At 38.8% G+C, this 14,801-nt stretch overlaps 1 protein-coding gene across 5 annotated transcripts in view; it reads right to left on the reverse strand.

The window, feature by feature from the left end:
* Positions 1–4,754: 4,754 nt before the first annotated feature.
* The window catches only part of ST18 (ST18 C2H2C-type zinc finger transcription factor), a gene marked incomplete at both ends in the record, with an annotated part of 84,846 nt that continues 74,799 nt past the window's right edge, over positions 4,755–14,801 (reverse strand). For all 5 annotated transcript variants that reach the window (XM_079796510.1, XM_079796511.1, XM_079796507.1 and 2 more), the window contains 4 exons: positions 4,755–4,895; positions 7,162–7,305; positions 9,612–9,715; positions 12,208–12,296. In XM_079796510.1, coding sequence (XP_079652636.1) covers positions 4,755–4,895; positions 7,162–7,305; positions 9,612–9,715; positions 12,208–12,296 — 478 coding nt within the window. The remainder of the gene's footprint in view (positions 4,896–7,161; positions 7,306–9,611; positions 9,716–12,207; positions 12,297–14,801) is intronic.

Consider the following 14,801-nt stretch of genomic DNA (forward strand, 5'->3'; position numbering starts at 1 on the left):
TCACCTCTTCTTTTCAATCAGACAATTGGTTCAAGTAGAAGTATTTTAGTTTTGTGTCCAAAAGCTTCAACACTTTTCATGGGAGGCTGACAATCGTTTCTATGGAGGAGCTGAAAATGATCACAGCAAAACTCATTATCAATTTTTATTTCCTACCATATAGCAAAGGCACATCCCTGAATACACTTTTGTTGCTTTAGTGTAAGAAAGAAATATTGTTTGAACTGCTAGAATACATTATCTTTAATGGAAATCGGATCCCATCATTCTGGTTTTAAATCTTTCTTTGGCATTCCAAAGTCTGCCTGTGGGAATTAGAACTCTTTAGCATGGCTGTTTAGAATGTAACTTGTTCTCCCACTTACCTGGGCTTTTTGCTTCTCACTAGTTTTTTGTATTTTTATTACCTTAAGCTGCTTGCATTTGTCTCATCACCATGACGTTCCTGCAACCTGCAATGCCTTTCCTCAAACGTGCCGAGCTCATCTGTAACCAGCACTTTTTCCAGGAAATCAGTTATTTATATAAATAGCCCTCCACACTGTTTCCACAGGAGCCTGTGTGTACCTCAGTCATCATCTTACCACTCATTTCATCATCACCCCTAGGCCGAACTTTCAGGGTAGTCAGGAAGTGCACCTGACATAACTATCTTCTAATTAAACTCCTGTTGTATGAATGTATGATACTTACTCTTCACTGTCTTCTTATTTCCAATAGGACTGGTACTGTTCTGACATGTTGGGTGACAAGAATGCAGACACTACTCATTGATGTAAAATCCCAGTCAGGGCAAGATACACATATTTTGCAAAGAGTAAGAAGCTGGCTGAGCAGATTTGCATCTTATGACCCATTTTCACAGGATGTGTTGTATGCACATCTCGGACAAATAAATTTGGTGACGAAAAGCAAGCTCTATTGTGCATGGACCGCCATGTGTCAACCCGTTACATAAAGGTCTACCCAAGTACCCTGCTTTCCTCTGGGGACCCAGGCTTCCCTTTAGCCAATTTTGCTTCAATACATGGATCACATGGGTTTTACCACATTGAGTATAAATGGCATCCAATCCTAGAAATGTGTAAATCTGAGCAGAAATGGGACTTTTTTAAATTAAATGTAATGGGGTTACATTAGCTAGTAACATTATATAAATTTCATGTGTACAACTTTATAATATGACATCTGCATATTCTATTGTATCTTCACCCCCTGAAGTCTAGTCTCCTTCTGTCACCATGAATTTGACCCCCCTTTACCCTCCCCATCCTCCCCCAAACCCACTTGCCCTCTGGTAACCACCATTCTTTCATCTGTATCCATGACCTCATTTTTTGTTTGTTTGTTCATTTTTTGCTTTTTGCTTTATATCCCATTTGTGAGTGAAATTATACGGTTCTTGACCTTTCCGCCTGACTTATTTCAGAAACTGGAAAATTAAATTAAGCTGATTGATATTATATGAGAAAAACACATAAGTAAAGGAGTGCTGTCAAGAATTAATAATTAGCCCAGCCACTGTTGCTCAGTGTTGAGCGTCAACCTATGAACCAGGAGGTCACAGTTGGATTCCAGGCCAGTCACATGCCCGGGTTGCAGGCTCAACCCCAGTAGGAAGTATGCAAAAGGCAGCGGATCAATGATTCCCTCTCATCGTTAATGTTGCTATCTTTCTCTCTCTCTCCCTCTCCTTTCCTCTTTCTGAAATCAATAAAAAACAAATGGCCTAGCCAGTTTGGCCCAGTGGATAGAGCATAGGCCTGCGGACTGAAGGGTCCCAGTTCGATTCTGGCCAAGGGCATATGCCCGGGTTTCGGGCTCGATCCCCAGTAGGGGGTATGCAGGAGGCAGCCAATCAATGATTCTCTCTCATCATTGATGTTTCTATCTCTCTCTCCCTCTTCTTTCCTCTCTGAAATCAATAAAGAAATATATTTTTTAAATGAACAAAAAACACTTTTAAAAAAGAATTGATAACTAGTTTTCTTTAATTTGAGTTCAACAAACTTGTATGAATATGCAGATATGCCCACAGCAGTTTTGGAATCAGGAGGGTGAGGCCTATAGTCTTGCTTGCTCACTAGAAACAGGTGCATTCCTGCTAGTGCTAGCAAAGGTGTTTCTTACATCAAAGGCGCCCACTTTTCCATAGTGTGTACTGAACCAAAGGCTGTGATGACTTGCCAATGGGCAAAAATCCTTCCTACTTGTGGTGCAAAAACAAACCAAGCAGATGGGTTGACAGAATCAAAATACATCAGAACTACTGGAGGACTCAGGGGTACTTGACCGCAGCCGAGCTCCATGCTTTCCATGTGATGGTGACAATAGTCTCTACATCAAGCATATCAAGCTCGTGGCCCGCAGGTTGCACGCCCCGTTTATTTGGCCCGTGTTAGCCTTTGAGTTTGACATGCTTGCTCTACATGGTAGCTTGAGAAAGATCACAGCAAAACTCATTATCAATTTTTATTTCCTACCATACACCAAATGTACAGCACTGAACACAATTTTGTTGCTTTGATGTAAGAAATATTAATTGTTTGAAGAAACAGTATACAAACTACTTGAAATTAAAAAAATGCATACATCATTGTCCTTTTGTTGTTTACAAAAGACCCAATTTACAGTATCGATCAACATAGTTGAAAGGAAAATAATTCAGTGCAAATTACAAAACACGTCAAGTACAAAGGAGGCAAATAAATACAAATATACTTCATAAAACATACTGCTCAAACTATGCAAACACAAATAAATTATTAACCCGAAGTCATAGTAAATTATAGTAATAAATACATAGGCTGGTAAGAAATTTCTTTTAAATTAAATAAAATATATAACAAAGTTGTTAAAATATTTAGCAAATTAAGATTTGTCTTTGTAATAAGTGAACTCATTTGTATGCATCTATCAAGTACTCTAGAGCAAACTGTTTGCAGTACATAACTTTAATAGAAAATTTTGTTTGGTGTCCCATTTATAATAGACAGCACATATGGTAGCTCTTTTTCTTTATAAATTGATTTTTAAATAAACACCATTCCTACCTAAGAACAGACATCTCATTGTCACTAAACTAAATTCAAGAGTTCAAATGAACCCCAAACCAAAGATAAGCCCCATTTAATACATAACAATGACCACAGTGGCATGGAAGTGGAATCACTGTTGATATTACTCTTAATTTGTGCAGGTAACAGTAATAACAGTGGAATATATCAAGCCTGTGAGTGCCATCACATTCAATCTACATACCCATGAGGCTAATAGAAAATAAACACTTTTGTTATAGAACAGAAAATTAAGCCCACACTAAGTTCAAGTGTCCATTTACACGGAGGCACATTGCACACGAGGTGTGTGTGCACACCAAAAAGGCAGTTTAGCTGGTTGTCTATACCTTTTCTTAAAAAAAATAAATATAAAAAAACTTTTGAAACAATGCTTAACTACTTTACAATCCCTGAAATAGACATTGCCTTTACTATAGCAACTACTAAACTCTGATCTATGCAGAAATTCAAGATTTCGGGCTCAATTTTATGTATGTGAGTGTGTATATGTGGGTGTGTGCCTGCGTGTTGAGTGTGTTTACTCTGCAGCACTTGTAGTTCTTCAGAAAGATAGTGATCAAATTGAAAGTTTTATTGTTGCCTAAAGTAATTGCTCAGATCGGAGTAACATTTTTTTCCCATGTGTTACTATAGTTTTCCATTCCTTTCAGTCAACCAAGTAAGATAAATGCTATTTCAGGGGATACGGTATCTACAAAATTTTCCATTTGGATGTGTTTGTATTTGCTAAGTACAAATCTACATCAATATTGTCACTTGTATATTGTACCAACATATGGCAGGGAAGCCTGGCTGGTCACATCAAGTCTTATTTCTCGTCTTGGGATAAGAGTTGCCAACTATCTGATATGACTTGAAAAACAAACAGACAAATCTGCACCACTAAAAAAAGCTTATGTTTCTTTAAAACATTTCAAATAAATAATTCATGTTTACCAAAACCATACAGCCAAGTCGAGTAATTTGTTGATTTCTATATTTAATTATTGCTAACCAATTCTGAACAGGCTTTTCCAGTACCTGTGCTTCTGTGAGAGCGCATTGACCGCTAGTGGGCGCCATTTACCTTCTTCCTTCCATGCGTCTCACCATACCACAAGCCCACTGACAAATGCAAAAGCCAGTAAAAGGGGGGGAAAGAGTGCAATAAAAATCAAACTGGGGCATAGTGCAGTCCTTAGACAAAGATTTCCTTCAGACTTTTTTGTTTGTTTGTTTTCTCATTTAAGCCCAGCAAGATATGTGATTTGAGACTAGCATTTCTATTTAAATTCTATTGGAAAAAAGAAACACACTTGTAAAAAATATGGCAGACTTCAAAATGCAGTTAAAAGATAAAAAACTCTTTGATTAGAAATGAATAAAATATTAAAATGTCACATTACTTTACATATACTTTACAAAGAAAAAAATTCCAAAGAGTGCAATGAGGAAATAAAAGAAAAACATATGAAAATAAATACAATCTAATATTTGACAGCATTGCTTTTAATCCATAGAGTCTATTATAGTTTTTTTTCTTTCTTTCTTTCCTTTTTATGTCAGCTGGGGAGGAAATTAGTGCAATGTTGCTGTTGTAAATGCAGTGCGGCAGCCTGCGTGCCTCAGCAGCGCAGGCGCCCAATGCACTGGTGTGGCTGCTGTGGGTGATTTCTGATGCCGCCGCGCTGCGTCCTACACGTGGATGCCCTTCACTGCCTGTTTGATACTTTCTAGCAGAGCTTTGCATTCTGGGGAATAGTCCCGTTCCAGGTTGCTGTACATGTCTGTGAGTGTATTTACATATGCTTCGAAATTCTGCTCACTGATAGGCCCCTGAATGAAGACAAAACACATGGAACCAATCACAGGGGTTCAGGCTGAGGCAAAACGAGGACCAAAGGGCACGGAAGCCTATCAGGGACACTGAGTCGGGGAAGGAAGGTAAGGATGAAGCCTATCAGGGACACTGAGTCCGGGAAGGAAGGTAAGGATGAAGCCTATCAGGGACACCGAGTCCGGGAAGGAAGGTAAGGTTGCTGGAGTTTGGAGAGATGGAGAGAGAGAGAGGAAGGGAGCATTGGGATTCATCTGCTCATTCTTTCCTCAGTTTATGGGATTAATGTGATTGGACTGTGTTTTGTGGTCCGTGTGGAGCTGCATAAGGTAGCTGTCTGGCTGCTGAGGTGGGCCCTCAAAGCTGCCCTGCATCTCTTGAGATACAGTCTCAGGCCTCCTATTTGTGGAAGGGGAATGTCAGCAAGACTGGGGAGAAAGGCTTGTTTGCACCAGATGTTTCCTTGACAGCACTGGGCTGGGTTAAGGAATCTGAGATTTGAGCAAGCTGGACCCTGATCAGGTGTCTGGTGGAAAATGTTCCTCTTTCCTTCTCAGACACCTCTCTGTGCATTCCCCGCCTTGCAGCCTCAGTGTAATGTGCTTTATTTCTCTCCCCGTCTTTCCAGGTAGAATGTGAGATCCACAAAGTCAGGGACTGCTCAGCTCACAGTTTTGTGTATTTTGGTAGCTCTTTGGCTTAATGTGGTGCTTCAGAGGGAACAGACACTTGACATGTAGAAATTGCACACTGTGTGCAAGGAAATAAATGGCACAAAGCGATCCTACCCAACCATTCTTCGGTACCCCCACTGCCCCATCTTTTTGTGCCTTACTTACTTCACAAGACGGTTAGAAGAGAAGACTTCTACAAGGTCTAAATACTTTAGGTATAAAGAATATGATTGATGTTGCTATTTAGAAGGGGAGCTTCCTGTATTTGAAGATTATTTTGTTTTGCTCAGCCAAGTACTGATCTAAATTATTAGTGTTGACTTAACCGTGGTTTTCTGTTCCCTTTTAGCTTCTGCATTTGTGGTGTCCCATGCTTCTTGGAGTCACAGAACTGAACAAGGACCCAGTTGGCAGAGTGAACAAAGCCCACACTAAAACCAGGCCTGCTCTTGGTCAAATTATGTAAATGTTCTGAGCCTCTACTTCCTCAACTACAGAATGAGAAGGTCTTTGGTGCTTTTGTGAAATTTAGTGTGACTAACCCTAAAACTCACCACTAGAGTACCTTATATGATAACTACACAAAGTATAAGTTATCTTGTAGGGTGATGATTATTTTAGTGGCACTGGTAAGGAAAAAATATTAAGGAATATGTTTGAAGTATGTGTTAAACAAACATTAATAAATAATATTAAATAACGTTCAATAATTACCTCACTACTGACCACAAAGTAATCATTTGTTTTTCTTTGTGTTTTATAGTATTACATTATTGATTTTTTTTTTAATTATCAAGAGACAAATTTGGAATCGGTTAAGATGAGGGCTCCATGCTGGGAAGTTGGATAGCTTGAGGGATTTGTTTTCAGAAAGTCAATCATATTTCTTTTATTAAATTGCTGCTTCTTTAAAACATTCTATATATAAAGTTTGCAGCATTAGAAAACTTGTTCTAAAAATGGACACCGTGAGGAAATTAAAAGCATTCAACAATGCAGCCCCCCTTTCAAATGTTTATTATATTTATGAAAATGTAAAGGAAACTAATTTTCTATAAATTTTAAATAGTTGCCATGCTTCAAATATGTGTTTAGATTTGGGAAATATCACTTTTGTGTTTTCTGTTCTATATGAAGATGACTTAAGTATGGCCTTCATACTTAGTACAAAGAAACCATCAGGTTAAATTCTTTCCTACGATTCTTACATTGGGTGGATGATACAAATGGCTGCATCTCAGATTGTGTACGCCATGTAAGCTTGTAAGCTTTTTTATTTGGAGAAACAATTTTAGCCAGAGAGTTTTGGCCTCCAACTTTCATATTACATTATAAAACAAGTTTCAAATAAACCTTCATCTTTAAATGACTTCTACAGTATCAAAAACCCTTGGCCTTAATATAATTTAAGTGTATGAATCTCCGAATGAAGGAGGTCATTGCAAGTCATACAAGATGAAACATGATACCTCGGTGATTGCTGGCAGGTCTCCTCAAAGCTCGGTACTTCTGTCTGGCTGCCCTGTTGGTGACTGACACTGACCCTGCAAACCCCTGGAACGGGGCGGCCACGTCCTGGCCTTGGACTTACCATCTGTGGGAGCTGGATGTCGGCAAGGCTTGAAATGAGAGCTTGGCTTAGACCTGCCAGCTCCTTCAGCAGGCTTTCGTTACTCTGTTCTATAAGCTTGTTCTCCGCCTCTATTGTCTTTAAATTGCTCTCCATAGATGTGATCTGCAATGGAAATTACTTGAAAATAAAAGAAGTGGCGTTTGGAAGGAGTACAAAATGTTTCTCTTTGAAGGGAATGCATCGGTTGAACCTCAATGCCCAGGAATGCCTCCCCTGTAACTTCTCTTCACAAATCAGCAACCCCATCAACAGTGCTAAAGTTTGAAATTGCATTCCCAAATGTATGTCTTCAACCCAGACTTTCCCCACACCTCCACGTGGCTATATGATGGATATCTCAAGCTCTGTGTGTTTCCCCAAGCCTGCTCCATATACTACAGTCTTCTCCTTCCCAGTTAGTAGCAACTAGAATGTTGCTCAGGCCTTCACGTTATCCCTGATGGCTCTCTTTCTCTCTCCCTTTAAATTCCCTGGGCTCCTCCTTCAGGATATCTAGGATGGGACGACAGTCCCCATCTACCCTGCTGTCCCCTGGGCCCAGCCACCAGAGTGACTGACTGCCTTCTCACGGGTGGCCCTGGGTGTGGCCTTGCCCCCTGCAATCTATTCTTTTGGTCCATCTTCCACACAGCTACCAATACAAGTTTCTTAAATTTCAGATCACATGTAGGTCAAATATGATCACATTAACTTTTGGCTCAAAACCCTAAAATGTTCTGTGTTCATTCAGAATAAAAACCAAGTCCTTAGAATGGCCTAGGACGCTCATGTGCTACCCCTGGGACGCGTCTCCTTTGATCTCCCACATCACTCACCTGCTAGTTCTCAAAACTCTGTGCTTTCTCTAGATGTAGTGTTTTTGTACGGTGCTTTCACTCTTTGAAACACTTTCCCCCCCATACTTGTTTGGCAAACTCCCGCAATTCCTGAAGTCTTTGCTAAAATGATTCCTTCTTCTTGATGCCTAGCCTGGCTCTCCTGTTTTATATTGAAATCTGGTTGCCTATCCCCACCGCCTTCTCCCATACAAACAATTTACTTCTTTCTTTCTTTCTTTCTTTCTTTCTTTCTTTCTTTCTTTCTTTCTTTCTTTCTTTCTCTTTCTTTCTTTCTTTCTTTCTCTTTCTTTCTTTCTTTCTTTCTTTCTTTCTCTTTCTTTCTTTCTTTCTTTCTTTCTTTCTCTCTCCCTCTCTTCTCTTCTCTCTCTCTCTCTCTCTCTCTCTCTCTCTCTCTCTCTCTCTCTCTCTCTCTTTCTTTCTTTCTTTCTTTCTCTTATTATTGCTTCCGGAGAGGAAGGGAGAAGGAGAGGGAGATAGAAACATCAATGATGAGAGAGAATCATTGATCAGCTGCCTCCTGCACGCCCCACAATGGGGATCAAGCCCGTAGCCTGGGCATGTGCCCTGACCAAGAATGGAACCGTAACCTCCTGGCTCATAGGTCAATGCTCAACCACTGATCCATACCAGCCAGGTCAAACAATTTTTTATTCATGATTTTTTATGTTATTGTCAGCCTCCCCCTTCTAGACTTGAAGGTCCATGAGGGCAGAGGCCTTTGCTGTCTTTGCTAATGGTTATGAGAGGAGTTGTAAACCGAGCTCTTTTATAGACCGATCATTATTCAATGGAAGATCGTGGCATTGTTCACGTTATGCTGGGTCAGGAAACCAAACCTACGTTTCAGATGGACTTAAACCTTCTGTCTTAAACTGCTGGCAATGACTTCTGGGAGTCAGTAACCACAGTGGTCTAAAAATCCTACATTGCAGGAGAGGAGAGAAGGGAGAAAGATACTGTACTTTTTGCAATAGAGTTATTATTTAGTGTGCTAAAAAAAATCCTGGACTACATTTTTAATTTCCATTTGGATAAATTTAGGCAGGGATGGGGCAGACATTACAAAGGAGAATGCAGAGTTAAGACATTGCTTGCAATTTCTGGTAAAGAAGCTATGCAGGAAACTCTCCAGAAAGATCTGTTTTTAACAAAAACGGACACATTCAGAGGTGTCGTAGAAAAATTGAATGTGAAAAGTTGCCCTGTTTTACTTAAATTTTTGAATAAAACTAAGTACTCACATCTTCTCAAATACAATTTCTCTAAAGCACCATGTGCTCTAAAGGACTCTACAACTACAGGATGACCTGCTTATAAAACCTTTGATGCCTCCAAAGCAGAAACATGAATACCTTTGCCTTCAGCTACCAAATCAATGATGGCCCAGGTGACCCACCTACTCACGTATTTACAATAATTATGTAATCTTGCAATGATTAGACATGATTAGCATATTCATTATATGATATCAGTGTGTGTGGGTTTTTTTTATCACAAAGTTTAGCAGTTCCATGTTTTGCCTCCACTAAAGAGTATGATTACCATGAAGATACCTTTCTGGTTCTTTACCTGCGTCTGAAGTTTCATCATATCTGCTTCAATTTTAAGGTTGGATTCATTCAATTCCTTTATCTCTTCATCCAAATGCCTAATTTCTTCATCACTCTCTATACCTGCAAAGAATCAGACTCTCTTAATTCACACTGAAATTACGAGACTGATAAATCTCACTTTACATTTAGTTTGTGGTTTGTGAAGTGGAAAGTAGACTTCAGTTTGAAATGTTGAATTTGTCTCCACATCCATGTTCAGGATTCTAAAATGATAAGTAAAAGGAGTTGAAGGATTTAAATCCCTGGTAAGAAAAAGAAGGGCGTATAAAAGTGCCACCGTTTAATGTTGCCCATTACGCCGCAGGTGTGCTGCGAGACACGTTGGTGTTCGTGTTTTCTCATTTCAGCTTCACTGTGCACTAGGAGTCGTGTTCCATTGTACCTTTCTCATACATGAAGACATTGACCCTTAAGCCAAGTGAGGCCATGCTCATCACTGACAGGAGAGAGAACCTGCCCAAGCCCTGACCGATTTGGCTCAGTGGATAGAGCGTCGGCCTGCGGACTCAAGGGTCCCAGGTTCGATTCCGGTCAAGGGCATGTACCTTGGTTGCGGGCACATCCCCAGTAGGGAGTGTGCAGGAGGCAGCAGATCGATGTTTCTAACTATCCTTCTCCCTTCCTCTCTGTAAAAAATCAATAAAATGTATTTAAAAAAAAAGAACCTGCCCAAGTCCAAAGTCAGAGGCAGAGGTGGGACTGAATTCCAAAGGTCATGCGTCCTCTCATGCACAGCACCGTAAAGGCTATTAAGACCCAAGTTATGCTGATAAATTAATGCCCCATTACACAGGTAGAGCTGGGTGCCAGCAGGTGGGCAGGTGGGTGCGAATCCAGGGACACGTAATTTGGGTTCTCGACATGGGCCTGGGTGAGGGGGAGCAAATGCAACCTAGCAGAAACATGTGCTTTGCCCGTGACTCTTGTTCTTGAACTTGGGAAACTTACTTCTTTATGTTTCCATTTCCTTGTCTGTAAAAGAGGCATAAAATCTATGTTGTGAGAGTGAATGCAAAAAAATATAAAGTGCTGAACACAGAGTAAACTCTCAATGAACGGGCATCACTTTCCCATCACTATTTTATAGAAGGAATATGAATGTATTGTAAAAGTTTTTAAAAGGTGGGATAGGTAGTTGATAGTAAGGAAGCCGGAAGCAGGATTTAAGGTCATCTCAACAGTCCATAGTGATGTATCTAAACCAAACAGATGGCAATTAAGAGAGATACATGTAAACTTTCACTTTAGATTTAATAAGACCAATTTCATGAGAGCAGGATGGGGACTTGACAATTTGTTTGAAGGAGATGCAGGCTCTTACACTTTCCTGGGGTTACTGCTGTGGAACACAGTTCATTATCTGCTTTAGGTGAACTTGACATTCGCTGTGAACCAGCAATTTCAGCCCTAGGTACACACCAGAGACAAACAGCTGCATATGTCCGATGGGAGGTGGCACAAGGTGTACGTAGCATATTGTTTTCAAAGGTACAACCTGGAAATGAGCCACATGCCCACCAAAAACAGTATGGATGACTCTTACTAACTAACGTAATGTTACGAGAGAAAAAATAAGCTTGGAAAATTTACATGCAGCATGATAAATCGGGTGGCTGTTTTGTAGGTACTTATTGCTTTATTATAAGTAACTAACTACCTAAACAAAATGGGCCATGCATGGACCAATGCAGAGAGTGTGATAAATGCCTAATACGGGGCTCAGAGATTCAATAAAGAAGGAAAGCAAACTCACCAACTCAGATCTCAGTATTTTAGTATCTGAATGAACTTGCATGTGAGTAACAGGACGACGCAGTCATTAAGAAACGATTAAACAATTACCCATGACCTCACTAACGGCACTATCTGGGACACGGGGCTCATTCCGCACTGGCTGCTGCATCTGGAGAATTGTATTGCACCGTCAGCACCATATCTTATTGGCTGAATTGCTGGTAGAGGAATCTTTTCCCAGGCCACAGGGATTAAAATATTTGTTTTCAACAACTTTATGGAGCATAGATTTTCAATTAAACAAGTATTTTGAGCAAATGAAAACTTCTATTGCTATATTTCTTTTATATACAGTATATTGTGTTTTTTCTTTATGTCTCTTTGGAGTCAACTTCCTTTTCAAGGAATGGCATTTTCTATTGGTGTAGCTCAGTGGTTGAACGTCGACCCATGAAGCAAGAGGTCACCGGTTCAATTCCGGGTCAGGGCACATGCCCAGGTAGTGGGCTCGATCCCCAGTAGGGGATGTGCAGGAGGCAGCTGATTGATGTTTCTTTCTCATTGATTTTTCTATCTCTATCCCTCTCCCTTCCTCTCTCTCTAAAATCAATAAAAACATATTTTTTAAAAAGTAAGGAAAAAACTAAGCTATTGTTTTGAGACAAACATTATACTTTTAGTTCAAATGTGAGAAAAGCTTCCTTAGTGTATATTAAAATTACAATTCCCAAATAAAGTATAATTTGGCATGCAGAACCCTGTGAGGAACTACTACCTGGACCTCCATGGAGATGTTGACCCTGGCCATGAACTCTTACCTCCAGTTGCTTTGAGCTTGATAGTCATTAGTTCTTCTGAGACCTTGCCCTTTTTGATAGCTTGTGCATTTAAAGGACATCCAGATAAGCTGTGAAAATATGAATATGCTAATGTGTGAAACATATTATTTCATATAAAATTAAAATTTTTATTCACTATTTAAATGTTTGCCTGCCTATTAATGACATTATAACATGCAGTCCCTTTGTAGAAAGTAATAATATCTATAAAAATAAAAGCAAAATGCCCTGAAAAGATGTAAAATGTTTTGTGTGTTTTTTTTCCAATAAAAATACAAATAGCTACTGCTGGTATCATTTAATTAATGTTATCAAATTATTTCTATTCTGCATTCATGTAAGTGCCTTTCTTTAGTAGTGGTTACTTTATTTCCTGTAAACATGAAATGGTACATACATTATTAATAAGAATTGCCCCAAATTAGTCAAACTTCCATGAATAATAAAGCAGATCTAGTTCTTTCCATCTTTATACATACTATATAGCCTGACCTATACAGAATGATTCCAATTATTACAAAATAATAACCCTCCTTCCCCAGACAGTTGGGTATGGGAAAGTTTCTAACTTATTCTTTAACTTTTAAACCATTATTTGTCATTCAAAAAAAGCTCTACCTTGAAAGGAAAATAAAAGGAACCACTACAAATATATTCAGACACAATCACTGCCCAGGCAACATATCGCCTATAGTGGTGTTTACACTCTGTTCCTTATTTTTATTATTCAGCAGTCCTTTCATTAATGTATATGTTGTATTTAAATTGCACCAGGAGGATAATAACATTGAACAAAGCTTGTATTCCATGGTACATAATCAGATGATTTTGTTGTTTTAAACACCTACTAATTCTTTTGTAATTTTGTTGTATTTTTGGAGATACAATCTTTAAATAAAATTAAAGATGATCACAGTCATTTAAAATATTTTCCCACAGAAATGTGACTATATCCATGTATGAAATAATTCTTTTCAATCCAAAGGTTAGGACACTTGGCCAAGTGAAAAAATATGACTGAAGCAAAGTAAATGTTTGCTGAATTCGTGTATTTTTAAAGAACTCTACATTATTGTATGCAAAAATTATATAAAATATAAAAGTTAAGTTATGTAATATTATACATAAAAAGGATCATGTGATTTGCCAAAAATTGATAAATTATGTAAAATAATGAAAAAGCACAAACTGAATTTGCACCCGATTTTTCTATTTTAGAAGTTTCTCATTGTAAAGTGCGGCCCACTTAAGCTTCCTTATTTGTTTTGCTGGAACGTTTGCACAAATCTGTCTTGTTTCAGGGCACATATTGTTCTCAGAAAACGGTCAGGAAGAGGACTAATACCTTGTTGCTAAGTTCGGTTTTTAAAGTGACCTGTCAGAGTCCGTGTGTGAAGTAATGGACATTAACAGCTCATTCCCTTCTCCGTGTCCCCTAAAGGATCTGCATGGCTCGGACAGCCCGGCAGTGAATGTCCAGTTGTAACTCACTGATGTGGGAAGTACCAGAAGTGTTAACTACGTGACTTGGAACCAAAGAGTCTATTTAAGATATGAAAGGGGGGCTTTGATTTCAAAATAGCTGCTTGATATTTTGTATATTCCAATGCAGTTCACCTTTCAGAATATAAAGCAGATCCTACATTTAAAAAATTGGGGTGGAAAAATATTTTAAAAGTCCTTATTCTTTTGAGGATGCCCTCCATGCGGTTCCTTCCATGTCGCTGGCTGAGAAAAGGTGGCGGTTGGCTGGGATATGTCCCTGTCAGGATTTGGGCTCCATAATGCAAATGGCTGGGAAAGTGTGCCTTACATGGTTTTGATCAAATTTTAAATTCTATTAAGACATATCAAGGCAATTTTGAACCATCATATCTTCATCTGCCTTGTTAAAATAAAATGGCAAGTGATAAAATTTATGTAGTGGACATCGCTGTTTCTAATAGATTAATGAACCTCATAAAATTACAAAGTTATGGCATAGCACTGAGTTCTATTAGTCACAGAAATTCTGTTTTAAAAGCTACATACAACCACAATCATGTGCATGTGTGTTTGTGTCTTGGTATTTTAATATCATATTTGTCTTCAGATTGCTATTTCTTTTTTTTAATTCGAGAAAAATGATTTTAAATATAATAATGTTACATGCAATAAACATTAATATTTCAAGAAAGACTATTTTAAATATAATAATATTACATGCAATAAACATTAATATTTCAAGAAAAAAAAAGATTTTAAATATTATTTCTTTTGTTGTTGTTGTTAATCCTCACCCAATGATATTTTCCCATTGATTCTTAGGGAGAGTGGAAGAGAGGGGGAAAGACAGAAAGAAACATTGATGTGAGAGAAACACATTGATTGGTTGCCTCCTGCACGAGCCCTGACCAGGGCCAGGCCAGGGAGGAGCCTTCAACCAAGGTACGTGCCCTTGTACCGGAATCGAACCCGGGACCCTTTGCAGACCGACGCTCTATCCATTGAACTAAACCAGCCAGGGCCAGTTTGCTATTTCTCAAATGGAAGCTTATAATGTAAAGATTTAAAGCAAGCTTTTAAAGCAATTG

Source organism: Cnephaeus nilssonii (genome assembly GCF_951640355.1).
Source record: "Cnephaeus nilssonii genome assembly, chromosome: 18".
In the NCBI taxonomy this organism is placed as follows: domain Eukaryota; kingdom Metazoa; phylum Chordata; class Mammalia; order Chiroptera; family Vespertilionidae; genus Cnephaeus; species Cnephaeus nilssonii.